This window comes from Hyla sarda, chromosome 4 (genome assembly GCF_029499605.1).
Source record: "Hyla sarda isolate aHylSar1 chromosome 4, aHylSar1.hap1, whole genome shotgun sequence".
Classification (NCBI taxonomy): Eukaryota; Metazoa; Chordata; class Amphibia; order Anura; family Hylidae; genus Hyla; species Hyla sarda.
In genome coordinates, this window is record NC_079192.1 from 293,253,118 (window position 1) to 293,281,117 (window position 28,000).

The following is a 28,000-nucleotide window of genomic DNA, read 5'->3' on the forward strand; positions in this document are numbered from 1 at the left end:
GCTCCCACCGCAGATACATCAGCCGGTGGATGTATGCCGGGCGGTGTCAGTCATTACCGAAATGGGTCCTCAGGAGACAAAGAGACACTCCGACGGACACCTCGCAGATTAGTGAGGTACCGGAACCGCAACCATAGGAACGTCAGCCAAGTGATGGTTGACGGGCGGTAGTAGGAAACAACGCAGACTACTGTCTGGCTAACAGGTACAGTTCAATAGTCAATGACGAGTCATTCTGTCGACACCACGCACAAAAGTGGGGTAGAGAGTCACCCACTGTAGAACCCTCAGCTATTTGATGAATGACATGTGGTGTAGACCCCCATGCAGGCCCTTGTCTGGCTCACTGGTATGGGTCCATAGGAGATAATGGGACACCCCGTCGGACACCTCGCAGGAGTGAGGTACCTGAATTCCAACAGCAGACTCATCAGCCTGGTATAGGTCCGTAGTAGACAAGGAGCTGTTCCGTCTGTACCTTGCACGGAATAGAGGTACCAGAAATCCGACCGCAGGTATGGTAGCCGTGTGACAGGTCAAACCTGAGTGACTGCAGGAACGCAAGCGAACTTGCGCATTGCCCGTGTGACGGGTGACAGGTGGATGTAGTAAACCATGCAGACAACTATCTGGCTAACTGGTATGGGTCCATAGTAGGCAAGGAGTCGGTCCGTCTGCACCTTGCACAGTGGAGAGGTACCAGAACTCCAACCACATTATATCACCTGTGTGACGGGTGAGAGACGTTTGCAGGAAAACATGCAGGATAAATCAGCCTGTCGAAGTATGACAGGCAGTGTAGGCAACCATGCAGAACACTATCCGGCTTACTGGTATGGTCCAAAGTAGAGAACCGGACACTCCGTAGGACACCACACAGCAGAGAGGCACCGGAACGCCAGCCACAGATACATCAGCCGTTTGATGTAGGACAGGTGGTGTAGGCAACCATGCAGACCACTGTCTGGCTTACGGGTATCGGCCCCCAGGAGACAAAGGGACACTCCATCGGATGCCTCACACAGTAGTGAGGTACCGGGCTCTAGCCGCAAAAGACCACGGTGTGGGGGTCCATAGTATGCTATTAAAAAATCCCTGGACACCTCGCACCAGTAGTGGGGTACCGAAAGCAAGTCGCGGTAGGGGCAGTCATGAACTGAGAAACAGTTAAAACTACCGTCTGGCAGAATAAGATCAGGACAAAGTCCTGCCCAAACAGGAATATTCCCCTGCGTACCGTGCTCTGGATGAAGGGATCCGTAGCACTAGCCGCGAATGCAAAAGCCTGTGGAGAAGGAGATCCCACAGCATAACCGCCAAGAAAAAAAACCCTAAGATGGATGAATTGAGGAATCTTAAAAGAAACCTGAGTGACTGCAGGAACGCAAGAGAACTTGCGCATTGCACATTGTATGGCACCCATTGGAAGAAAGGAGCATATTGTGGAATATGACCCCCGGGTTGCAAAAAAACGTGAATACCTGGAAACAACCCGCCCCGGCGGTGTTCGTATGTTTCATGACAAGGATTAACAATGCTGGATTAGAATACCAGCATCGGCCACAAGAGGGTGCCAAAGACCAGCACATGGGTGCATTACAAGAACTGGTCACAAGAGGGCCCAAACTACACACCAAATGGTCAGCGTGACCAGGAAAGGTGTATTTTTTTTTTTTTTTAAACACCCTGCTGGATTAATGAAATCCTGCTCCCTGGCAATATTGCTTCTGTGTGGCTGCTGGGGTTGAACTCCTCGTGAGTTCCCCAAAGCCACACAGACACAGCGGGCAGCCTCAGGAGCGGCGGCGGCATGGAACAGCTCTGAGGCTAGGTAAAATGACGGCCCGGGAAGAGGAGCTCCCGCCGGGCCGCAGATCAGGGAGCCGACGGCCCCGCTAAGAGAACAAACGGCGCCACTCCCGAAGAGAGGGGCGGAGCTAAACTCTGCCGGAACAGTCATGATGGCCCGGAGAGGAGGAGCTCCTACCGGGCCGCTGATCCAAACCGACGGCGCCGCTGAAGAACGAGCGGCACCGCTCCCGAGGAGAGGGGCGGAGCTAAACTCCACCGGAACAGTCATGACAGCCCGGAGAGGAGGAGCTCCTACCGGGCTGCTGATCCGGGAGCCGACGGCGCCGCTGAAGTACGAGCGGCACTGCTCCCGAGGAGAGAGGTGGAGCTAAACTCCGCCGGAACAGTCATGATGGCCTGGAGAGGAGGAGGAGCTCCTACCGGGCCGCTGATCCAGGAGCCGAAGAACGAGCGGCGCCGCTCCCGAGGAGCTAAACTCCGCCAGAGAAGACATGTTAAGGCCACGGGTAAGTACCAGTGGGCCTTAATAAGAGCCATGCAGTGCACGAAACCTGGTGGGATGGCAGCGCTACCTGACCTCCCGTTCGTGCACCAGCTCAGGGGGGGGGGGGATAGGAAGGAGGTCATGAGCCGCCACTTTAACCCCCAGAACGCGCGCTGGTACATGGGAAAAGGGCGGACCATGTGCCGCCATGAGTCCCTCACCCAGCGGCAGATCAGTGAAGAATGCAGTCCCAGTACAGAAAGCACAGCCCCACACACATAAAGGATCTCAATAAAGGACACAGTTCCTGTTAGGTGGTCGCCCGTGACCCCTGAGAGGGAGCGGGGGAAAACATACTCACCTGCAGACGCCATTTCTATATACTCACCTAAGGCGTCTTCACTCTTCAACCAGCTTATGGCCACGCTGCATCATACAAGGCTACAGATAGCGATGCGAGCAGGGGCAGTGGAGGACCCGGACCCAAGGTGCAACCTCCAGGCGCTAGTCGTTGGCGGGAAGGGGTTGACGGTGCATTCATCAATGTCCCGTCCCCCTTAGCCGCATATGGGGAAACAGGCAGCGCCATGCTCCTGTCGCCCCACCTGAAAAAGTGAAATAAAAGGGAGTAAAGAAACCTAACTAAACAGCCCTTACTAGAAAATAATTTAAAAAAAAAGACCAGGTCTGAAGAGAACCAGACCGTGTCTACCTCCTAGCTGACACTAGATAAAACTGAGTACCTCACTGCAGGTGGGCGGGTATATCCTGCCAGGGAGGAGCCGACCTTTTTTTCCTAGTGTCAGCGCCTCCTAGTGGCAAGAGCATATACCCATCAGTTCGGTGTCCCCCAATGAAGAGCGCAAGAGCAATACAGTTAAATACTGTGGAACTCCCATAACTTACAAAAACAAAGTTTGTTTTTTTCAGCAAAGGAATAACCAATCTAGTTGTTTTTCTGAATTCGATTGTTCCCAAATATTCAACATCTATGTATAAAAAAAACAGGTTTACTGTAGAGAAATAAGATGAGAATAGTTTATTTGTCTTAGTCATCTATAAAAACAAAAAGCTCGAATAAGAAACAGACTTCAGCCTCGTGGCCAGGTCTATGTCCCTTCATTGTACATTTCTAGCAAACAACCTCAATCTACCTGACTGTAGGAGAACAATATCTCCTCATAAGAGCCACAGAGGCGGGGGAGCGCTCCACAGACGAGCGCACATCTGGAGGAAGTGAGACGTGCGGCAGCAGTAAGAACGGCGGGAGAACGAGCGGACACTGAGAAGAGCCTAGAGGCGGGAGGTGCTCTCAGGTCCCGGAAGAGCCGCGGCCAATGGCGCTTTAGAGGGTGGAACGTGCTGGCGCCTGCGCGGTGAGGGAGTCGGAGGGGGTGAAGCCCTCTCTCTGGAACAGCAGCCCTGGCGTGTGAGCCGAGGGAGGGGAGGACGAGTCCCGGAAGCGCCGCTCCGCGCTGGGACTGGCTCCTTCGCAGCCATTTTCTGTCCAACCAAACAGCCGATTCGTGCAGGGAGCCAACCAGGGCCGCACTGGAGGTTTGTGCCTGGCTTCGGCCAATGATCGCTAACCGATTCTCCCTGTAGCTCAAATGAAATGTCCGGAGCCGGCAGTGTATGTGCCGCCGCCTCACTGTAGAGCCCGAGCTGGCACGGAGGCGGCGGGAGCGGGCGGCCGAGCAGGACAGGGTTCCCTTTGTCGGCTGTGTAGTCCTCCCCGCCGTGCGTGATGGGGGAGCTCCGGCTGTGAGCAGGCTTCCCTGTCCCGGTGTGGGGGGCTGGGGTCCGGGGGAGGAGGGTAGTCACCGAGTACACTGTGGCTCCATTGTCTGATGGACGGCGCCGCTCATTGTTCCGGGGCCCGGTGGCTGCGGTGTCACACACGGTGTCCCGGCTCTGCTGTGCGGCTGGGGAGGACGACTCCCTCCTTGGCTCCGTTATCCGCCTCTCATCTGGAGACGGTCTCTACCATCAGCCAGCGGATACCGGGGACACAGTGAACCATAGTGCACATGCATTGTACCCGGTGGACATGACATATAGTGCTAAACGTTACCTACATGTATGTGCAATACCGGGGGAGGGGTCATCACATGTAATGTACACAATGCAGTCATACATGTCACCCCTGTACATACAATGCAGTCATACATGTCACCCCTGTACACACAATGCAGTCATACATGTCACCCCTGTACATACAATGCAGTCATACATGTCACCCCTGTACATACAATGCAGTCATACATGTCACCCCTGTACATACAATGCAGTCCTACATGTCACCCCTGTACATACAATGCAGTCATACATGTCACCCCTGTACATACAATGCAGTCATACATGTCACCCCTGTACATACAATGCAGTCATACATGTCACCCCTGTACATACAATGCAGTCATACATGTCACCCCTGTACACACAATAGTCATACATGTCACCCCTGTACATACAATGCAGTCATACATGTCACCCCTGTACATACAATGCAGTCATACATGTCACCCCTGTACATACAATGCAGTCATACATGTCACCCCTGTACACACAATGCAGTCATACATGTCACCCCTGTACATACAATGCAGTCATACATGTCACCCCTGTACACACAATGCAGTCATACATGTCACCCCTGTACACACAATGCAGTCATACATGTAACCCCTGTACATACAATGCAGTCATACATGTCACCCCTGTACATACAATGCAGTCATACATGTCACCCCTGTACATACAATGCAGTCATACATGTCACCCCTGTACATACAATGCAGTCATACATGTCACCCCTGTACATACAATGCAGTCCTACATGTAACCCCTGTACACACAATAGTCATACATGTCACCCCTGTACACACAATGCAGTCATACATGTCACCCCTGTACATACAATGCAGTCATACATGTCACCCCTGTACATACAATGCAGTCATACATGTCACCCCTGTACATACAATGCAGTCCTACATGTAACCCCTGTACACACAATACAGTCATACATGTAACCCCTGTACACACAATGCAGTCCTACATGTCACCCCTGTACACACAATGCAGTCCTACATGTCACCCCTGTACATACAATGCAGTCCTACATGTAACCCCTGTACACACAATGCAGTCCTACATGTCACCCCTGTAGACGCAATGCAGTCATACATGTCACCCCTGTACACACAATGCAGTCATACATGTCACCCCTGTACACACAATGCAGTCATACATGTCACCCCTGTACACACAATGCAGTCATACATGTCACCCCTGTACACGCAATGCAGTCCTACATGTAACCCCTGTACACACAATGCAGTCCTACATGTCACCCCTGTACACTCAATACAGTCCTGCATGTAACCCCTGTACACACAATAGTCATACATGTCACCCCTGTACACACAATGCAGTCATACATGTCACCCCCGTACAGTGTCTGTATTCAGCTTTGCAGTGCATGCCCTCAAGGCAGTGTTTCCCAATCGGGGTGCCTCCAGCGGTTGCCAAACTACAACTCCCAGCATGCCCGGACAGCCAAAGGCTGTCCGAGCATGCTGGGAGTTGTAGTTTTGCCACAGCTGGAGGCACCCCAATTGGGAAACATTGCAATGGGCACAGAGTGCGGGTGGGGCTTCTTGTTTGTGGAAAGTGTTGGTGGTGCCCAGTAGGACTCGCACTGGGCATCGGATGTTTATTTTGTTAAAGAATAACCTAGTGCCAAAGACTTGCTCGGGAACAAAGAAATGGGTGTGCTTCATCCTTCATTCCCAGCATCCGCCATATGGAGGCCCTGTACACATGAGATGGTGACTGATGTCTGTGTATGGCCAGCTTTATGTCGCTGTTTTATCCTATAATTGTATATGGCACCAACATATTCAGCAGCACTCCACAGTTAGGAAATGTGCCTAATGGAAGTGAAGACCCCTATAGTGATGGCACAGGGAAGTGGGGTCTCTGACTAGCATTCTATCCTTCAACCATAATTCCCTCCTGACCCCTCTGTATCATCACCACAGTCAGTGCCCACCAATGATGGCATATCCCAGCACTTCTTAGGCTGTCCTCAGTCTGCCAGGAACAGAATATAGGGACTGCTGTGCCTTCCTTCTGTGCATACTGATCAGTCCAGTGTTTCCCAACCAGGGTGACTCCAGCTGTTGCAAAACTACAACTCCCAGCATGCCCAGACAGCGTTTGGCTGTCCGGGCATGCTGGGAGTTGTAGTTTTGCAACAGCTGGAGGCACCCTGGTTGGGAAACACTGGATCAGTCACTAGCTGTGGAGTATATGCTGTACAACCCTTGTTACTGTAGTTATGTCTCACCCTGTGTCTATAATAGCATATGTGACCTCATTCTTATAGTGTCTGCACAATCTGAAATAATAGTGGTTTAACCCTTTTATGTCCCTTTCTAGATGGATGGTGATAACTCTACCACAGACACGTCCCAGTTAGGAATATCTGCTGACTATATTGGCGGAAGCCACTACGTAATACAGCCCCATGATGGTAAGTCCAGAATCCATATAGTCTGTGTCCTGCTTGAGAAAGTGTGACATTGAAGGGGTTATCCAGCCGTAGAAATCAATGGCCTAGCCTCAGGATAGACTGTTTAACCCCTTAAAGTGTACCTGTCAGATCCAAAAATTATTATTATTTTTTTTTTATATATATATATATATATATATATATATCACTCACTACCTAATCCTGATCATGTACATCTAATTTTTATATGTCTAGCACCTTAGTTTATTTTTTTTATTACACTTTTAATTTAGCTCACTAGTCTGAATTACTCTCAAAGGGAGGGGGCGTGGCCTCACTGTGCAGGTCTCCGCCCCCTCCCTCAGTATGCTGTCTGCTCACATCTCCCCTAGCATTAGCAAAACTACAACTCCCAGCTTGTCCTCGCTGACAGTGGGAGGATTTTTTCCTCCAGCTATGAGCCCTGCGCTCACAGCTGTCAATCAAGGAAGCGTGTCCATGACATAGGTGATAATGTGTGGACACAGCAGGACTAGTATGTGTCCAGGCAGAGGGGAGGGGGGGGCAGTTGTTTGACTAGCTCATTCAGTATGAAATACTGAACATTTTCTAATGAAAGCGATTGCACAACCTATTGGTTTTGCATGCTTTACAACATACCAAAAGTTTTTCAATCTGACTCAGCCCATTTGGGAGTTAAGGACGCAGACAACTTTATTTTCATTTTTCCTCCTCGCCTTCTAAAAATCATAACTCTCTTATATTTTCATCCACAGACTAGTATGAGGGCTTGTTTTTTGCATGACCAGTTGTCCGTTGTAATGCCATCACTTACTTTACCATAAAATGTATGAAGCAACCAAAAACATGCTATTTGTGTGGGGAAATTGATAAGAAAACCGCAATTTTGCTAATTTTTGCAAAAGGTTTCGTCTTGGCTTTACAATTTACGGTAAAAATGACTCTTTATTCTGTGGGTCAATACGATTAAAATGATACCCACGATTACATGCTTTTCTATTATTGTACCGCTTGAAAAAAATCGCTAACTTTTTAACCTAATTAGTGCGTTTAAAATCCTTCTATTTTGCTGACCTAAAACTTTCATTTTTTTTTTATATAAGCGGCAGTAATATAAGTGCTAATTTTTTGTGCTGTGATCTGTACTTTATTTTTTTGATACCCCATTTGCATATATAAAACTTTTTAATTTATTTATCAATTTTATTTGGAATAAAACATTATAAAAAAGCAGCAATTTTGGCCAAATATGTTTTGTTTAAAATTTTACAATTTTGGGGGGTAAAATGGGGGGGAAAAAAAAGGACAATTTTTATTGTGGGGAGAGGATTTTTCACTTTTATTTTTCACTTTTATTTTTCACCTTTTTTACTTTTATTTTTACACTTTAATAGTCCCCATAGAGCACTATTTATAGCAATCATTTGATTGCTATTACTGTTCAGTGCTATCAGTCATCTTCTGCTCTGGTCTACTCGATCTCAGACCAGAGCAGAAGATGACGGGAGACAAACGGAGGCAGGTGAGGGCACCTCTGTCCGCCATTACAGATGATCGGATCCCACATTTTTCTGACCGCACTGCCGCAGATGCCGTGATCAATACAGAGGGGTTAATGGCAGACATCCACTTGATCCCGGATGTCGGCCATTACTGGCGGGTCCCTGGCTATCAGCAGCCGGGAACTGCCGAGCATGGCTCCGATGCTCATGGTCATGTACAGGACGTAAATGTACGTCCTTGTGCGTTAAGTACCACCACACTAGGACGTACATTTATGTCCTGCGTCATTAAAGGGGTTGTGGTGCTCGGTGTCTGTAATATTTGACTGCACATGTCCTTACAAACACTGTGGCCCAGATTTATCAAACTGAGAGAAAAAGTGGAGAGATTTTTCCACAGCGACCAATCACAGCTCAGCTAACGAGCTGAGGTAAAGTGAAAGCTGAGCTGTGATTGGCTGCTGTGGGAAAATCTCTCCACTTTTTCTCTCACACAGTTTGATAAATCTGGGCCTGTATTTTTAGTACTGGTGATACAAGGTACCAGTGTTTTCCTATTCAAGTGAATGGGGCAACACTGCAGTTCCGTGTGACACCATTACTAGTACAAACTTATGTAAACTTTGAAGAGGCATTGGGACACAGTGCTACAGCCCCTACAAACAGCTTTTTTGATAGGCATATCTGTAGTTAGCCCCCTGCCAATCTAATATTTATGCCCTATCCTGAAGAAAGTCTGTTAACGCTACAGCTAACCAGTGTGGCTCCAGATGTTGCAAAAACTACAACTCCCAGCATGTCTGGACAGCTAACAGCACTGGTTTACAGGCTGAATAACCCGCCTTGATGTCTGAACTATTTGCAGCAGCTCCTCTAAGATTTTGGGTAAACTGCCCATGTTTGTACAGAGTAAATCTAAATTTTCTTTGTTATCCCTTTTATTGCAAATTGTTAAGAGTATTCTAGCAATAAATGTTGGTTTATGTATAAATATAACTATACCATAAGAGATGAGCAAAACTACAGTAAGGCCATCTCAAACTAACAGATCATCCATTAGTTGGTTTAGTCTGCAAAAAAGAAGCCCCTTACAAAGTGTTCCGGTTTCCCTAAAAAGTCTAAGATGACAGTTAGAGATGAGCGAACGTACAGTAAATTCGATTCGTCACGAACTTCTCGGCTCAGCGGTTTCTTACTTTAGCCTGCATAAATGAGTTCAGCTTTCAGGTGCTCCGGTGGGCTGGAGACTCTTTCCTAGGACTGTATCCACCTTTTCCAGCCCACCGGAGCACCTGAAGGCTGAACTAATTTATGCAGGCTAAAGTAAGCAACCGCCGAGCCGAGAAGTTCGTGATGAATCGAATTTACTGTAAGTTCGCTCATCTCTACTGACAGTCTAAAGTCTCTGTCCTGAAAAGGTTGATACAGTGCTACTTCAGACTTAACACCAATCCGCAGCTGATCCATCCCTTTTGGCCTTACTGTAGTTTCACTTTTCTCTAGTATAGTTTTTGAAATACTTAAAGGGGAATTTGCCAGATTTATCAAAAGGTGCGTGTCTTTTGTCAAATCCAGGCAATTCTGAAGCTGCCCCATGCTACCAGTGTAAATTATAATAAATTAGGCGTGTGGGGCGGTCATGCCCTCTCTGTGCCAACCCCTCACACTCGATGAGTGTTGCGGAGAGCGGACAAAAGTCACAAGTTTATTTTGATGCTAACCAGGGGTTTGCACAAACATCTTGTGACTTTTGACCTTTCTGTGCTAAGTTCAGACCTCAATGAAATAAATTGTGGCTCAGCTAATCGTGGGTCACAGCAGTGTCTGAATGGCAGTGTGATGTATTGAGCCCCAGTCTTCTTCCTGGTGCCAGTGGCCAAATATGTCACACTGCCGATCACAGGTTGAGGGAGGACATTGCTGCGGGCAACGGATAGCTGAATTGCAATGTGACAAGCCGACTGAAGTAAGCAGCAAGAGCAGGATACCTGAGGTAACAGGGGAGTGGCAGGAGGTAAGTTGTATTCCGGAGTACCCCTTTAAGATCTATTTGTTGTCATTCTGTGGTAACCCTTATTGATTACTTCCACAGGATGGAAATCTTTCCTGGTCATGTGACTCACAGCAGCAGGGCTCGTCACAGTACAGTTATCAGAGCTGTGCCTTGTATCAAGCCCTGCATCTGTGTGTCCATCACAGGCCCAGGATGGATCTTAATCCTCTGGAAGTAAATGGTAAAGGTTGTCATTGGATGTCTGTGAGCAGAGGTCTAGAAGACCATTAGAAATGGATTCAGAAGCGACGTGGGGGTAAGGAATTGGTTATAATAGAGGATTACTCCTGGATGCGGATTCTTAAAAATGTGGAATTCTGTACATTCTAATAAGCAATACCAACTTAATAAATCCTGTATATAATCATTAATTGACTATTTGCTGCAACAATTTAAGAGGACAGGGTATGGTGGAAGGAGTGGATGCCCAAGATATGGGGCGGAATGGGTGAATCTGTACCCTTTAATTTGGGACAGTGTTAAGACTGCCCCAAATAAATAAGTGTTAAGACTGCCCCAAATAAATAAGTGTTAAGACTGCCCCAAATAAATAAGTGTTAAGACTGCCCCAAATGGAATAAAATCAGTAAATGGATTGAAAACAAACTGAATATTAAATTGGCTTTGTCACCTTTAAGGATGATATTGAGAGGCTTGAAGATGGAGGAGAAATATAATCTATTACTGAACCTTTTTTTTTTCTTGCTAAATTGCTAATTCTTAGGGGGTGGTTCCGCCATGACATTCCAAATATGGAGGCATGGCTTAATTTCGGAAGTAAAGTGAAGGAAAGTGGCAAAGTCGGGAATCTAGAAAGAAAGAGAAATGGTTTAGTAACTTTTGGGGGTTGTGGACAATTTGATATTATTTAGCTGTTTTTCTTTTCTCTTCCCGCTGGACAGTAGGGGGTGGGGAAGGGGTTGGTTGATTGGCGTAATGTGAAATTTATATTTTATTGATGCAAGTTTAAAAAAAACTTCAGAAAGTTTACTGGAATTTTTACCTACTGGAACCCATCTAAATAAAGTATTACAGTTTAGACCAATGTTACTAACTCAGCATGTACTTGTTCTATTGTTACAGGAGACACAGAAGACAGTTTAAATGACCCCGATGACACAAATGGCTCAAAAGAGAGCTTCAGAGAGCAAGATATTTACCTCCCAATAGCCAATGTGGCAAGGATAATGAAAAACGCCATACCACAGACAGGAAAAGTAATGTCTCCAGCTTCCACTTTTTCTTATCTACCGTACAGCCTCATTTTGCACCTTCAGTCAATACTATACTTCTGGCAGAAGAGGTGCGAAGATATTTAGCCTTTTTTTTTCTGTGAGAACCTAACAGCGGAGACATATCCCATTCCAGCATTTTCTTTGGCATAGTTTAACTAAAGCCATATGATTTGTTTCTCACAGGTTCATGAACAATTCTACAACTGTTTTCTATTGCTTACTATTTGCTAAATTAAGTTAAGGTCCCACAGTGATCACTGACAATGCCAAATATTTTGGGTCCAAATTTGCTGTATTGTGATGCACCACAGCTAATGTGAGTGATGGTGGCAGAGCTGCAACCAGACATGTCAGGGATTATCCAGCAGTAGGGTGTTTAAATAAAGCACATTTGGGGAATAAAAATGAATAAACCTCTACTCGCTTCCAGTGCTTCCCTGGTGCCTCTTGTATTCTGCTCCTGGCTTTCGGTGCGATCCTCTTTCTAGTGCTGCGGGTTGATCCGTCACAGCTTAGCAAAGACGACCAGGGCTGTGGCTCAATACGTTCCATTGCCACTCAGCCAGTCACTAGCCTAAGTGAGGCATGGATCAACCACCAGAACCAGGAAGAGGCTCTTATTTGGGGTCTGGAGCAGTGATGCAGAGGGAGCGTAGGAGGGGAGAAAAGTTTTTTTTTTAATTTTATATCATACAGAATGAGCATTAAAAAAAAAAATACATACTGCTGGGTAACCCCTTTTAGGCCCTTTTCATACTACAGGTATCATCCTGTAAAAACCTCTGTTATTACTCCCGGCAAAAAGTCCTGAAAACGGCCGTCAAAAAATTCCATTCATGTCAATGGGATTTTTTGACAATCCCTTTGCATCCAGCATGTCTGTTTTTACTAATGTCCGTTATTTTTGCCGCCACAAAAAAACGGTGCATGCACTAATTTTTGGTCCGGCAAAAATAATGGGGGGGAAAAACGGCCGCTAAAATTTTACATTATAGTCTATGGGAAATGGAGGTTTAAAAAAACCTCAATTTTTAACATCTATTTCAGGTGCTCCGGTGGGCTGGAAAAGATGTATACAGTCCTAGGAGAGAGTCTCCAGCCCACCGGAGCACCTGAAAGCTGAACTACCGTAGTTTATGTAGGCTAAAGTCAGCCACTGCTGAGCCGAGAAGTTCACGACGAATCGAATTACTGTAATGTCACACAGCTCTAATTTCCACCATGTCTTGGAGCCTGGCTTCAGATATGATAGTTTTATTCATACATGTGTCATATGTAAATTAGCCCCAAGTAGTCTTCAGGAGCAGGGCATAACTTGTCACTCCGACTAGCCTGTAATCACGTTCTGACGTATAAGCCTCTGTCAATCACATCTATGCCCCAGCCCCTTGGGGATAATTTGCATATGGAGCTTGCGTAAATTGTACGTATGCACCCTATGTAGTATGGAAACTGATAGTACGCTTAAAGGGGTACTCCGCACCCCTAGACATCTTATCCCCTGTCCAAAGGAAAGGAGATAAGATGTCAGATGGCTGGGGTCCTGCTGCTGTGGGCCCCCGGGATCTCTGCTTCTGCACCCACCTGTTCGGCTTCCACCTCACACCGGCAACGCTGGAGGCTTCGGAGCCCGACCACAATGGCAGACGAGCGTGACGTCACGACTCCACCCTGTGTGATGTCACTCCCCCTCCCATAGACTTGCATTGAGGGGGCGTGACGTCACGCTCGTCTGCCATTGTGGTCGGGCTCCGAAGCCTCCAGCGTTGCCGGTGTGATGTCGAGATACCGGGGGCCCACAGCAGCGGGACCCCGGCGATCTGACATCTTATCCCCTATCCTTTGGATGGGGGATAAGATGTCTAGGGGTGCGGAGTACCCTTTTAAGACCTGGTAGTGGAGCTTGTAATAGCAGCTGTAATGCGGTCCCAGTGGTTATGTATGCTAAATTCTGTTCACAGGTGTTCCCTGTAGGTAGCATAGGAAGACCATGTTAACAATACAGAATTTCCAAGTGGAATTCAGCAGAAACATTCAGCTGAAATTCTGTTGCAGCAGGGTCTTGTTTTCAGTGGGTTTCTGCTGCCTCGTGCCCACGGCAACATTTCCTCAAACAGTTTTTACTGCTTGGAAATTCATTATCGTCTATGGAGTGCATTTCTGAGCGGTTCTAGTGCCAGCAGAACATGCACATTTGTGGAATGTTTGTCTGTGTTTTCTGGGCGGACATTCTGCAAATTTTCCTCTGTGTGAACATAGCATAATGGTCTAAAACTCTAAACATATGTGTATCCCTGAAAAATAAAGCCCCCGACTTATGCAGACATTGTTGTAGAGTCCTGTACATTGTCCTACTGTCAGCGCAGCTAGAATTCTTTCCATCTAACCAGTTTTTTTCTTTCTTGTTTTTCTTAGATAGCAAAAGATGCCAAGGAGTGTGTGCAAGAATGTGTGAGTGAATTCATTAGCTTTATAACGTCTGAAGCAAGTGAGAGGTGTCATCAAGAGAAGCGGAAGACCATTAATGGAGAAGACATTCTATTTGCCATGTCAACCTTAGGGTTTGACAGTTATGTTGAACCATTAAAGTTATACCTTCAGAAGTTCAGAGAGGTTGGTACTGTCCTGTGGTGGGAAAGCACTTTGTTAGCGATAGTAAAATCTTGTGTAACTGAAGCTGGATGCTTGTTTGTTTCTTCCAGACCTATCAGCCCTATTTAATACATAGGAACAGGTGGTACTGGCTGCTGCATAATGCTTCCTAACAGGTGCTCATCTTGCTGATGCACCACGTAAGGCATGCAGACTGCTGGCAGGCACACACATTTTCTGTCAGCAAATAATCTTCCAACATGTGATCCAGAAACTGAAAAATGATTTTATTCCAGAAAGGATAGATTTGAGGTCTGTCCCAAAATGTGAGACTCCTGAGATGTTACTGCAATTAATCAGAGATGTAAATTAAATCTAACAGATCTTTTTTAGGGCTCTTTTACACAGGCTGCAGCCCTTACAGGGGTACTCTGGCCCTAAGACCTCTTATCCCCTATCAATCTCATGCAGCACCAACCTGTTTCAGCTGGGGGCTCAGTGTCTGAAGCCTCAGGACCACGGGGCCAGAGTATCGTGACGTCACGATCCCGTCCCTTTGTGACATCATGCCCCGCCCCCTCAATGCAAGTCTATGGGGGGCGTGATGTCACATGGGGGCAGAGTCGAGACTTCACGATACTCTGGCCCCGTAGTCATGAGGGTTCAGATTCGGAGCCTCCAGCGCTGCGTGCAGCTGAGACAGGTGGGTGCTGCATGAGAGATTGTGGGGGTCCCTTGGATAGGGGATAAGATGTCTTAAGGCCGGAGTGTCCATTTAATAACCATTTTATTGGCCGCACAAAAGATCCAGTCATTAGGTCTATCGGGGTGCTTTTACATAGTGCAGATTACCTGTACAATTATGAAAATAATCTATTGTGCAGGCACTTTTGGGAGTATTGATCTAATGTGTCTAGCCGTGTCATTATACCTGGACAACTATTGTATGCTGTATACTTTTTTTTTTTAGGTTTTATCCCCTGGGCTGTTAGTCACTGGTCACTGACTAGCACCTTTACTTTGTATTTTTATAAATACTCTGTTAAAACGATTTAAGTGTAATGCCAATGTTGGTTTGATGGCTGGAAATCTGTTTAAATCTCCCGGCAATTTAAAGGGAACCAATCATCAGATTTTACCCTATATAACGCTTGGCAAAGCGTTATATAGGGTAAAATCTTTATTTTCACCATTCCCGGGGGATTCTCCTGCCCCCAGGGATGGTGAAGATATGAAGTTATAAACTAGTCACCGCCGCCGTAAGTAGTCACCTGGGCGGGGAGCTCTTCTCATCTACTCCCGTTCTTCGGCCGGCAGCGACGCCCCCTCCACTTGATTGACGTGCAGCGTCATCGCTCTGCTTTGTCTGTTCAGTGATCGGAACAATGACTGGGCCCATCAATCAAGCGGAGGGGGCGTCGCTGCCGGCCGAAGAACGGGAGTAGGGGAGAAGAGCTCCCCGCCCAGGGGACTACTTACAGCGGCGGCGGTGACTAGTTTATAACTTCATATCTTCACCATCCCTGGGGGCAGGAGCATCCCCCGGGAATGGTGAAAATAAAGATTTTACCCTATATAACGCTTTGCCAAGCATTATATAGGGTAAAATCTGATGATTGGTTCCCTTTAAGAGACTTGTCTGCTGCTAAAGCGATCAGAATACAGATTTGTCAGAAGTACTATGCCATTCTATTCTATGGGACTTCTGGTGAATTTGTATACTGATCACTTTAGCAGCAGGCAAGTCTCGCACTCTGAAGTTGTCGGGAAATTCAAACAGGTATCCTACGGCCAGACCAACATTGGAGTTACGCTTTAAATAATAAAAAAAAATATTTACAGTTATTTCAGTGTAAAAATCAATACTGCTTTATTCTGGTCTCTTTACCTTTGGTTAAAGGGGTACTCTTTACAGGGGTACAATTTTTTTTTCATATTAACTGGCTCCAGAAAGTTACAGATTTGTAAATGACTTCTATTAGAAAAGCTTAATCCTTCCAGTAATTATCAGCTGCTGTATGCTCCACATGAAGTTGTATAGTTCTTTTCTGTCTGACCACAGTGCTCTCTGCTGACACCTCTGTCCGTATCAGGAACTGTCCAAAGTAGGAGCAAACCCCCATAGCAAACCTCTCCTGCTCCAGACAGTTCCTGACATAGACAGAGGTGTCAGCAGAGAGCACCGTGGTCCAACTGAAAAAAACTTCACAACTTCCACTGTGGTATACTGTAGCTGATAAGTACTGGAAGAATTAAGATATTATATAGAAGTCATCTACAAATCTGTATAACTTTCTGGCACCAGCTGATTTGAAAAAAAGAAAAAAAAAAGTTTTCCACCAGAGCACCCCTTAAAAAGGTCTATCATCTAATATTGTTCCATTTCTGAGCAGATGCAGGGCAATAAAATGTGAAGGGTTAAGGGGCTGGCAGAATGAACATCAGCATGTACCAGCCTCTAAATCTCCAGAACATACTATGCTAAGGCCATGTAACACATCGCAGTCCAGCATGCTTGTAGGTGCTGGCCTGGCCTATTTTTTCACCCAAGTAAGCTCGCATCCAGGCATGTGAAGATAAAATAGTAGGCTTCATTTACAGAGGCCCATAAACTCCATTTCAGACCACCTTGTGGGTACGATGTCTGTATATAGAGTTTATGGGACTTCATGAATAGCTCCTACAATTTTCTTTAAATGCCTTAATGCTGAGTTACTTCACTTTTCTCTATACTTACTCTGTAGGTTAATTGTCTCCAGCACAAGTCAAAAACCCAACAGGATCCAACAAATCTGCTCTGGCACATGAAATAAGAGACCCTTCATGGCACCAGTACAATGGCTCAAAGGATGTCTTTTATTGCGTCTCTGGTTTACGGAGTAGTTTGGATTCTAGAAAAAGGATCAGTGGAGATACTTAAAGTGCTGACAGCTCCAGAGTAGGCAGCTTTCTTGTGATCCTGTTGTGCAATTTGTAATTCTTGAACAACTATATGTGCTGTTCCCTAAAAAAAAAAAAATTCCAGGATCTTAGAAGGTGCCTGAATTGATGAGCTATTTTTCTGTTTTAAAAGGCAATGAAAGGTGAAAAGGGCATTGGAGGGACTGTTACTACAGCAGATGGTCTTGGGGAGGAACTCACAGATGAAGCCTTTAGTAAGTATATATGCAATGTTGAATTATGGGCTTAAATGTGTGATACTGTTGGCTGGAACAAATATTCCTTTTTATATCTGTAAAGAACATAAGTCATACAAGTGGTCACTTAAACCTCACATTGCACAATAAACTATCCAATGAAGGCATGCTAGAAAAAGCAGTTCAGCAATGACTGAAAGGGGCACTTTTTTTTTTTTTATTATTATTATTAATGAACTGGTGCCTGAAAGTTAAACAAATTTGTAAATTACTTCTACTTAAAAATCTTAATCCTTCCAGTACTTATTAGCATCTATATGCTACAGAGGAAATTCTATTATTTTTGAATTTCTTTTTTGTCTTGTCCACAGTGCTCTCTGCTGACACCTGATGCCCGTATCAGGAACTGTCCACAGCAGGAGAAAATCCCCATAGCAAACCTATGCTGCTCTGGACAGTTCATAACACTGACAGAAGTGTCAGCAAAGAGCACTGTGGACAAGACAAAAAAGAAATTCAAAAATAATAATAGAATTTCCTCTGTAGCATACAGCTGCTAATAAGTACTGAAAGGATTCAAATTTTTAAATAGAAGTCATTTACAAATCTGTATAACTTTCTGGCACCAGTTCATAAAAAAAAAAATTCCACCAGAGTACCCCTTTAACTGAGAAATGGAGTAACTGCACACTGGATATTTAGACTCTTCCCTTCACTAAAGGCGATAAGATACGTAGTCTAGTTGTACAAAAGATTAAAACAAAAAACAACATAGTGGCTTTATTGTAGGCCTGATGAAACATACTCAGATTTTGTAAAATAAATAAAAAATATTATGCACCAAAAATTCAGCATTTTTTTTTTTCTCCACTAGGAAATCTGGATTCATAACTATCTGTGCCATTAGTTTTGGCCCAGATATGCTTCCTAGGGCCTATATACCCAAGGAGACATTCACCACTGCTCTGTTCCCCTAAATGTAACCTCTGCTACATCTAGAAGCACTATACGAGTTTGTACTAATAAAATAATTTGTGATCTTATGTATGCTTTTTGTGTGTTTTGCAGCAGGTCAGTTACCAGCTGGTTTAATAACCACAGATGGACAGCAGCAAAATGTTATGGTTTATACAACCTCTTATCAACAGGTATGTATACGTAGTATGGGATGTAATGGCATCAGCAGGGTTTGATACAGAATCTATTTTAACCTGCAGCTGGCTATCTTTTTTTTTTTTTGCCCTTAATTGCTAAATGTATTTGTCTTGTCTTGATCCACAGATATCTGGCGTTCAGCAGATCCAGTTTTCCTGATTATAACTTGCCTCTATGATCTGCAAACATGAGTCAGGAAGAAAGCTATACATATTTGAATGCTATGTTGAGCTGCATTGGAGTGAGAGTTCCTTTCATTTTTTTTTTTGTTCTCATTTTTAACTTAATTTTTGTATATTGAGTTGCTGTAATGTAGCTTCCTTGGGCATGTGATATATAGGGTGAATAAACACCACCTTTTGTGGTTTCTTTTCCCCCCTCCTTCATAGATTTTATGTATTGGATTTTAAAACCATTTAGTGTTGAGGTTTTGTTTTTGTACAAGAGTTTGTTCTTCTGACTCCTGTATGCATTGTAAATTAATGATTTATTACTGTCTGAGATTTGTAGACAGTTTCTTATTTTCATATTGAATCATTGTAACTTCTTTTGTAAATCAAATAAAGAAAATTATGTTACTTGTGATGTGTCTTTTCTTTCAGTAAGCATCTTCTTCTGCGGAGTACAGCTTATCCCAACTTAAAGGGGTATTCAATATATGTTGTACCGTTTCCTAATATATTATTGGTCAATTCCTGTTGTCAAAACTTCAGCTCAATGTATTGAATTGAAATAATGTCCCAGTCACACTCTCACATGGTTGTGGCTGGTTTTAAGTAGTTATTACTGATAGCCATCATTAATGTAGAGTGCTTGCTATGAAGCATGCTGAGATCCTAAGCCAGCATGTTTCATAGAACCTAAGTGTGCACATGACTTAACCCCTTAACGACGTAGGGCGTAAATGTACGTCCTAGTGCGATGGTACTTAACGCATCAGGACGTACATTTACATCCTATACATAACCACGAGCATTGGAGCGATACACGGGTCTTGCGCGGCAGGTCCCACCCGCCAGTAATGGCGGACATCCGCGATCGCACGGATGTCCACCATTAACGCCTCAGATGCAGTGATCAATACAGATCACGGCATCTGCAGTGCTGTGCTCACTAAAATGGATGATCGGATCGCCCGCAGCGTTGCATGGGTGTTCTGAGTAAAAAGTAAAGTAAAAAATTTGAAAAATCCTCCTCCCTAATAAAAATGTAAATCCGGTTTTCCCCATTTTACCCCCAAAAAGTGTAACAAATAATTTTTTAATGAACCTATTTGGTATTGCTGCGTGCGTAAATATCCGAACTATTAAAATATAATGTTAATTATCCCATATGGTGAACATAAAAAAAAGTTCAAAATTGCTGCTTTTTTTTAGAACATTTTATTCCAAATAAAACTGATTAAAAAAATGAGTTTTATATATGCAAATGTGGTATCAAAAAATTACAGATCACGGCAAATGAGCCCTCATACCACCGCTTATAAGGGAAAATGAAAGTTATAGGTCAGCAAAGTAGAGGGATTCGAAACACACTAATTTTGTTAAAAAGTTTGCGATATTTTTTTATTTTAAGCTGTATAATAGAAAAATTATGTAATCATGGGTATCATTTTACCGTATATACTCGAGTATAAGCCGAGTTTTTCAGCACAATTTTTCGTGCTGAATACGCCCCTGATGGCTTATACTCGAGTGAACTCTCTGCCTGTCAATCCCTTCATCAGTGGTCTTCAACCTACGGACCTCCATCGGCTGTCCGGGCATGCTGGGTGTTGTAATTTTGAAACCTCTGGAGGTCCGCAGGTTGAAGACCACTGCGGCCTTCATCATCATCCAGGTCCACTTTTTGTTTTATACTCCCCTCGGCGGGAAGTTAGGGTGAGCTGGTCCGGGCCATCTATGCTGCAGGGACAGTCAGGTGGGGAGGATTAGTCGTTGCAGGCTGTCCATTTTCACTGGGGGGGGGGGGGCCTCTTCTCCGCGCTTTGGCCCCGGACTAGTGACATTGCCTTGACGTTGATGCACAGGGACGTTCATGCGTAACGTCCCTGTGCGTCGCCATCAAGGCAACGTCACTAGTCCTGGGCCGGGCCTGAAGCGCGAAGAGGCCCCCCCGCCCCGGTGAAAATGGACAGCCTGCAACGACTAACCATCCCCACTGGACGGTCCATGCAGCATAGATGGCCCAGACCAGCTCACCCTAACTTCTCGCCGAGGGGAGGTGAGTATATAACAAAGGGGGGGGGGCTGGATGATGATGATGCCGAGCATGCTGGGAGTTGTAGTTTTGCAACGTCTGTAGGTCCGCAGGTTGAAGACCACTGATAAAGGGATTGACAGGCGGTGATGATGATGGGGGTCTGGATGATTACATGGAGGGGATGATGTATTTCCCACCCTAGGCTTATAGTCGAGTCAACTTTTCCTGGGTTTTGGGGGTAAAATTAGGGGCCTTGGCTTATATTTAGGTCGGCCTATACTAGAGTATATACGGTAATCGTATTGACCAACAGAATAAAGAACATGTCATTTTACCATAAAGTGTACAGCATGAACCCCTCTCAGCACTGACAGTGGGGGAGATTTATCCAAACCGGTCCAGAGGAAAAGTTGCTGAGTTGCCCATAGCAACCAATCAGATCACTTCTTTCATTTTGCAGAGGCCTTGTCAAAAATGAAAGGAGCGATCTGATTAGTTGCTATGGGCAACTTTTCCTCTGGACAGGTTTTTATAAATCTCCCCGTGTGTCAGCTCTGCCCAGCAACTTGCAAAGGGAGCATAAATATTTAGCACTATGCACTGAAGGCATCATGACGTCACAGTGTAGCTCAGCTCATAGGGAGTGGAAATACTCCTGCATTTCCTGACCTCTCTGCCAGGCTACTGCAGGGGACAATTTGCAGGAAGGATCAGAAGAACCCTTGGTGGCCAAACTCTTAGGGGTTAATTTAGCACAGTTATAACATTTTATTAAAGGGGTACTCTGGTACCACAGTTTTATGGTTATCTAGTGAGTTTGTAGTGAGATTAACAATTCTGTAATTCACATGTTATCAGCATATCTGTTTTTTACTGACCTCTTTTCTGTGAGGGAAGTTCAGTAGTTTTGCTGGTTGCTTTGGACTGTCGTCCACACTCACGGCCATGTTTGTTTACTGTTGTGGACAAGACGTCAGTGCTGCAGGCGTTGCTGTTTTTTTTTTCTCCTGCAATGGTTTTGCCCCTTTTCCACACCCCTGTAATGAACATTCATTGAACTGTTGCGGGAGGATGGATGTCTCCTCCTGCTGTCAGCCAGCCCTGCGCCCGGCTCACGATGTACTGAATACCCTGTATCCGCGTTGCGGCTGACATGTAACCCCTTCGCCGCCATGGGGACCGTGTGCCCACGGGGTAATCGGCTATCATAATTCCCCTCACGGGCGCATAGTCCTCATGGCGGGGGAATTAGTAACATGTCAGCTCCAGCACTAACAAGTTGGGCAGGGCACTGAAAGAGGAGACCGGCTACAGGGCATGCTGGGAGCTGTAGTTTCTAAAACAAAGGCAAAATGGAAATAAATGCTACAATGCATGGACACACTTGTGCAAAGAAAGGAAAAGACAAACAAAGAGCAAGCACAAGACCAGAGATAGCAAGAAAACTCACCTGCAAGGGTAAGTAGAAACTGAAAAAACACATTGGCCACCGGAGTACCCCTTTAAGTATATTAGAAAGGAAATTTAAATAGTCTATATCGATAACACATTTTTATTACTAATGACAGATCATTTAAATTTCATGTAGGTGTTAAATATTTCCATATTTTGGTCTCCTGAATAACATTTCCTTTTGCATTTTTATATTGAATAATATGCATTTAAATGGCTAAGGATTTAGTTAAGTATGGCCACTTTACACAGCCTCAGCACCATGATTTTTTTAGTATTGATAAAATACCCCTTTAAGTTTCCTCTCCAGCTTGTTGGATAGCCTTTGACTCAACTCTCTTTAGAAGATGGTCCCATCCACATACGTGTTTACTCGATAGGGAGAAGAGAGTGGTTGTCTCCTTTAGGCTAAGTTTCCACTTGGTTTTTTTTTTCTGGCAGTTTTTGAGCCAAAGTCAGAAGTGGATCCATAAGGGAGGAGAAGTGTAAGTCCTTCCTTTATATGTCCTATTCCTTTTGAACACATTTCTGGCTCAAAAACGACAGTGGCAAAAATCCAAAAACTGCCAGAAAAAAAACAAGTGGAAACTTAGCCTTAAGAAGAAAGCATGTGGAAATCCAGATCCATTTAAGACTAAGTACTAAGTAGAGGAACATGCTGTAGCGAACCTTTCCATAAAATGTCAGTGAGGAAAACATGGCTGCTGGGCTCAGAAATTAAATTGGCACTCATTAAAAATAAAGGGAAATGCACCGAAAAGGAAATGTAGGCTGTGCTTGGCGGAACACCAAAAACGAAAATGCATTGCCCCGCCCCCCTTTTTTTTGAATGTAGTTTTTGTTACACTTTATTACCTTTTTTTTGGGATGTGACCAAAATCGGCAATTTTTGCTTTCAAACTAATTTTGCATTTACACCAGCAGGATCAGAAACAATCATTTTAATAGTTGAGACAATGACGCACGTGGCTAGAGATGAGCAAATTTACAGTAAATTCGATTCGTCACGAACTTCTCGGCTCAGCAGTTGATGACTTATCCTGCATAAATTAGTTCAGCTTTCAGGTGCTCCGGTGGGCTGGAAAAGGTGGATACAGTCCTAGGAAAGAGTCTCCTAGGACTGTATCCACCTTTTCCGGCCCACAGAAGCACCTGAAAGATGAACTAATTTATGCAGGACAAGCCATCAACTGCTGAGCCAAGAAGTTCGTGACGAATCGAATTTACTGTAAATTCGCTCATCTCTACACGTGGCGATACCAAACATGTTTATTTTTATATATTTTATATGGGAAAAGGAGTGTGATTTAAACTTTCATGGAAGGAGATAATGGAAGTTTTTTTTTCCCCCCTTTTATTATTATTATTTTTTTTTTTTACAGTTTATTAATCCCCTTAGGGGACTAATAAGAAGGACTCATACAGATCAATGGAGTTCCACTGATCTTTGTGCTCTGCGATCATTTGGTTGAGCCTGCTTAACCAGGCTCAATCAAATGAAGAGCCACGGACCCCAGGGATACAGAGGTAAGCCAGCTACCTCCACAGTGGATCGCCCCCGCTATCGTGCTGCGGGGGGGGGGGGGGTTAAGCCACACTCACCGAAATTATCGGCCGAAAATTCACTCAGCTGAAAGGGTCATTTTCGGTCGATAATTTTCTGCAGCCGAAATTTTGGTGCATCCCTAGTCTATGTTTTACTAGGTGTCTCCCTACTTGTCCAGAGCACATTCCCCCATCTTTTGCACAGACTTTGGACTCCTGCTGGCCTGGCAGAAGTCCAAAATCAGGAAATGCTGGGTGGGGGGGGGGGGGGGGGGGGGTGCAGCCTTAGCCAATCATAGCTCATCTCACACATACTGAACTGTTTATACACATCCCTTTGCATATGTAAAGTTATGTCCCCAAACATTGTTCTTCTCAACCTCCCACAAGGTTTATTGCATAACCGTAAATATGGCAAGTGATGAAATGGCATTGCATCTACTTGTACATTACATCTCTAGTGTAAATATTTATCTGACATTACAAAAAAGTGACAGGTACACTGCTCCAGATCATCTGTCCTTATTAAATGATTGTAATAGGACTATTGTAGTCATACAGTTTTTATCCATTCACTGTGGCTAAGTCAAATGGAAAATGCAAGTGTCACTATGGATTCTTATGTGTTAGGCTGGGTTCACACTACCATTTTACTGTACGGGAACCGGATACGGCTGGGGGAGCGAAAACCGGGCGCTCCCGTATCCCAGATGGACCCGGCCCGTATCTAATTCATTTCAATGAGCTGATCGGAGTCAAACGGTGACTCATTTTTGCCCAGTATCCGGTTTTCTGACCGGACCTAAAACCGCGGCATACCAAATGAGTCAAACGGTGACTCCGGTCGGCTCATTGAAATGAATTAGATACAGCCCGGGTCCGGATGGGATACAGGAGCGCCCAGTTGTCGCTCCCCCCCAGCTGTATCCGGTTCCCATAAAGTAAAATCATAGTGTGAACCCAGCCGTTAGGCTGGGTACACATCACAATTTGAGTTTACGCTGCACAGATAGGATTTTGAAAGCTCAAATAATTTCTGTGTACGGACAGGTACGGACCCATTAAACTTCTATGGGGCAGCAGACTACGATTTTCTGTCTGTGTAAAAAATCTGACGTGCTGAGAAAATGACCAGTATTCACTAGCTGATTACGATCAGGTCCGCTGCCTCCATTGAAGTAAATGGGTCCGTACCGGTCCGTGCACAGATACGATTTGAGCTTCCAAAATCGTATCTGTGCAGCGGAGACTCAAAACTTGATGTGAACCCAGCCTTACTCGAAACTACTTGGGTGCCTTTACCCTAAACAAGTCTTGCATGAGCCATTGGGTTCCTCCCATTACAAAAGAAGTGAGGACCATATAAGCTACAGCGAAAACTGCCATCCTGCAAGAAGGTCTCAGACATTTTTATTGATTCATTAGTTCTATTTATAAAGTATTAAATAAAAGTAACAAACTAAAACAATATAACAAGTTTATTTAATTTATAACATGAAGTTTCAAGCAAAGTTCAATTTTACTGTAAACAGGTAAAGAACACAATATAAGCAAAGCGCATTTGGTCGAAATAAAGGGGTGACAAGCCAAAATGGGGAAAATATATTTATAGATTTGACAAACTGGATCATATAATACAAAATAAGTAAAAGTGACACCAAGCAAAAACAAACTATATTCCCTGTATATTATAGCATGCAGATAATGCAGTGTTTTTCTTGCCACAGACCAATCAAATACCCTGATTCCTTATGTTATACAGATGGAAAATTGTCCTGGTATCTAAATGCATAGCTGATAGCCAAACAAAAAGGGCAACCTATCTCCTGACACATTAGTGAGGGATCTCAACTGGGTCCATATGCTATGACCTTTGGAAGAAAGGGGCTGTCTTGGTCAATGATTCCTGACCAGAGCTGAGCCCCAGGACACTGCCCTGAGCTTTTGTTCTGGAAGCTGTTGGAGGTTCCATCTCCAGGACCCCTAAAGACTTTGAAGTGGTATCCTATCTGAGGCAGTAAAATAAACTTTAAAGCCGACCTGTCAGCAGCTTTTTGCTACCTAAACTAAAGGCAATGTACATCACAGCCAAGATCTTCCTCTCATTCAGTAGAGATCCTTTTTATTCCAATCCACCACTCCAGTGCTGACATATAAGCATTAGAAATGGTATGCAAATTGGGAGATAAAGCCCACAACCCATTCCCCTGGCCTGCAAAAGCCCACAAAGTTTCACTCCAAACCTATCACCCCTAGGCCTACTAGTATACACCAAGTCTTCAGATTTAAAGAGTACCTGTCACCAAATAAAAATTTTAATATACGGTTCCTAGTGTAATTAGCAGACACTTTCCCCTTCACTTGCTTTTAAAATTCTCAACATGAAATAGGTTTAAAATGTAATATAAAAAACGGCCACTAGGTGGCTGTTTTGTTTCCTGCCACAATTAATACAGTTAGTTTGGTCTCCTTCGGGCCTGGCAGGAGACCAAACTCAGGAAGTGCTTCTCTGCATTGAGCATGATTGACAGCTGCACAGAGCCTCACTGACAGCTGCAAAGAGCCTCACAAACATGCATTGAGCCTCACTAAAAGCTGCAGAGAGCTGTAACATGCATAGAGCCTGAGGTCTTCTATTCATCACAGCACTTCAATGATGTGAGGGCAGAAAAAGTCCCCCAGCAGGCTTCAGTGACATCATGCCTGCTGGGAAATACCCAATTTCTTCTGCTGGGAAATTTCAATATGTGAGCAAGAAGAAAGCTTTTTAAAGCTCTGAAATTTTTTTAAGGGTGGAAGGAGTGTTAGGAGTGGTTAGGAAACATAGCTTGAGTTAGTTTAAAAAGTACCTGTCGCCAAATAAACTTTTCTAAAGGCAGAAGCCTAAAGTTTGAGACCACCAGGAGATCAATGCTGCCCGGAATCTTCAGATTGACATACAGAAGCCTGCACTTGCAGTTTACACAGATTGTCAGAGGAAGCAGTCTTCTGTATGTCGATCTGAAGATTGCAGGTATATACCAGCGAGCCATGGGGCCTTTGTTAACAGTAAAGGGGCTGAACTTGGCTAGGCTTTTGCAGACCAGAAGATTTGCCTGTGGGCTTTATCACCTAATGTGGAAAGGAAATAGAATGGTATCTACTGAATCGGTAAAAAGCCCTACTGTACACAAACTTTTGCTGGTGCTGTCAGGACCAGAGAGCGGATAACCCCAGTCTAAACCAACAGTCACACATGGGGGAAAATGCTGCAAATTGTTGTGGATTTTGGTGTAGATTTTCTGTTTACAGGAACAGGTACTCCTGCTTATCTCCTGACTCCCTGCTCCTGTATAGTAGTGAGCAGCCATGCATAGTGGTATTGTATATTCTGTACAGAAAATCTGCAGAATTTCCATCCCGTGTGGACATTGTCTTGAGATTATTGGGAATTAAAACTGTCTGACCTCTACTGACTACTCCAGGTCTCTATCTGACATATTCAAAGCTGATCTGTCAGCAGCAAAACATGGCTGGAAAAAAAGTACATGGCCAATCAGGATCCCAGCCATACTTTCTTTTTTTTGTGGATCTCCATAGCCCTGTCCAGCACTGTACTCGCTTTTATCCGCATACTCTATTTGACTGCCATCCACTTTATAAAGTGAGCTGGACTTTCTTGAGCTCTTGCTGTGCTGCAAAATGCTCCCTGGGCTTTTGAGCCTCATAATACATATTAAAAGGCTTATATCTTGGTACTTGTAATGGACTATTAAGACAAAAAATATATATATATATATATATATATAAAATAAAAAAGACAGGTCTTGAATCCTGATAACTAACCCTATCTAGTAATGTGCTTCTTGTGTTTTCCTGCTGACAGGACTTTAAAAGGGGTACTCCACTAGCCAGTGTTCTGGCTGCATTCGGAACATTTAGTTCCGAACACTGTGCACACGCTGCAGGGGGTGGGCCACGCTCCCTCATTTTGTCAGGCAACATCCCCTCAATGCAAGTCTATGGGAGGGGGCGTGGCAACCGCCAAACCCCCTCCCATAGACTTGCATTGAGGGGGCATGACCTGACAGCAAGAGGGGGTGTGGCCCACCACCGCAGCGCGCGCACAGCGTTCAGAACATTTCCTTCCAAACGCAGCCGGAACACTGGTCAGTGGAGTACCCCTTTAAGCCAACAATATGCAGCCTGTGGCACGTAAGTCTAAACACTGCTAGTCAATAGCCAAGTTCTAAGCAACTGATACCTATCAAAATCATGTGAAAGAACCAAAATTCTCTTGATACATTTATTT

At 44.6% G+C, this 28,000-nt stretch overlaps 2 protein-coding genes across 4 annotated transcripts in view; one reads left to right on the forward strand and one right to left on the reverse strand.

Moving 5' to 3' along the window:
- Nucleotides 1-3,556, reverse strand: part of TXNRD1 (thioredoxin reductase 1) — a 108,057-nt gene extending 104,501 nt beyond the window's left edge. Inside the window, exon 1 of the mRNA XM_056574509.1 lies at nucleotides 3,451-3,556. The gene's annotated coding sequence lies outside the window, so the exon portion shown is untranslated. The remainder of the gene's footprint in view (nucleotides 1-3,450) is intronic.
- A 146-nt stretch (nucleotides 3,557-3,702) lies between these two features.
- NFYB (nuclear transcription factor Y subunit beta) lies at nucleotides 3,703-19,082 on the forward strand. Of its 3 annotated transcripts, none has more exons than XM_056574517.1 (7): nucleotides 3,703-3,853; nucleotides 6,743-6,836; nucleotides 11,475-11,608; nucleotides 14,042-14,239; nucleotides 17,292-17,373; nucleotides 18,424-18,503; nucleotides 18,637-19,082. In XM_056574517.1, the coding sequence occupies exons 2-7, from the start codon at nucleotides 6,743-6,745 to the stop codon at nucleotides 18,667-18,669; spliced, it is 621 nt and encodes a 206-aa protein (XP_056430492.1). In that variant the 5' UTR covers nucleotides 3,703-3,853; the 3' UTR covers nucleotides 18,670-19,082. The 3 variants fall into 3 exon arrangements, with proteins under 3 accessions (XP_056430492.1, XP_056430494.1, XP_056430491.1); XM_056574519.1 differs by lacking the exon at nucleotides 3,703-3,853 and adding an exon at nucleotides 3,998-4,340; XM_056574516.1 differs by lacking the exon at nucleotides 3,703-3,853 and adding an exon at nucleotides 3,999-4,376.
- Nucleotides 19,083-28,000: the final 8,918 nt, after the last annotated feature.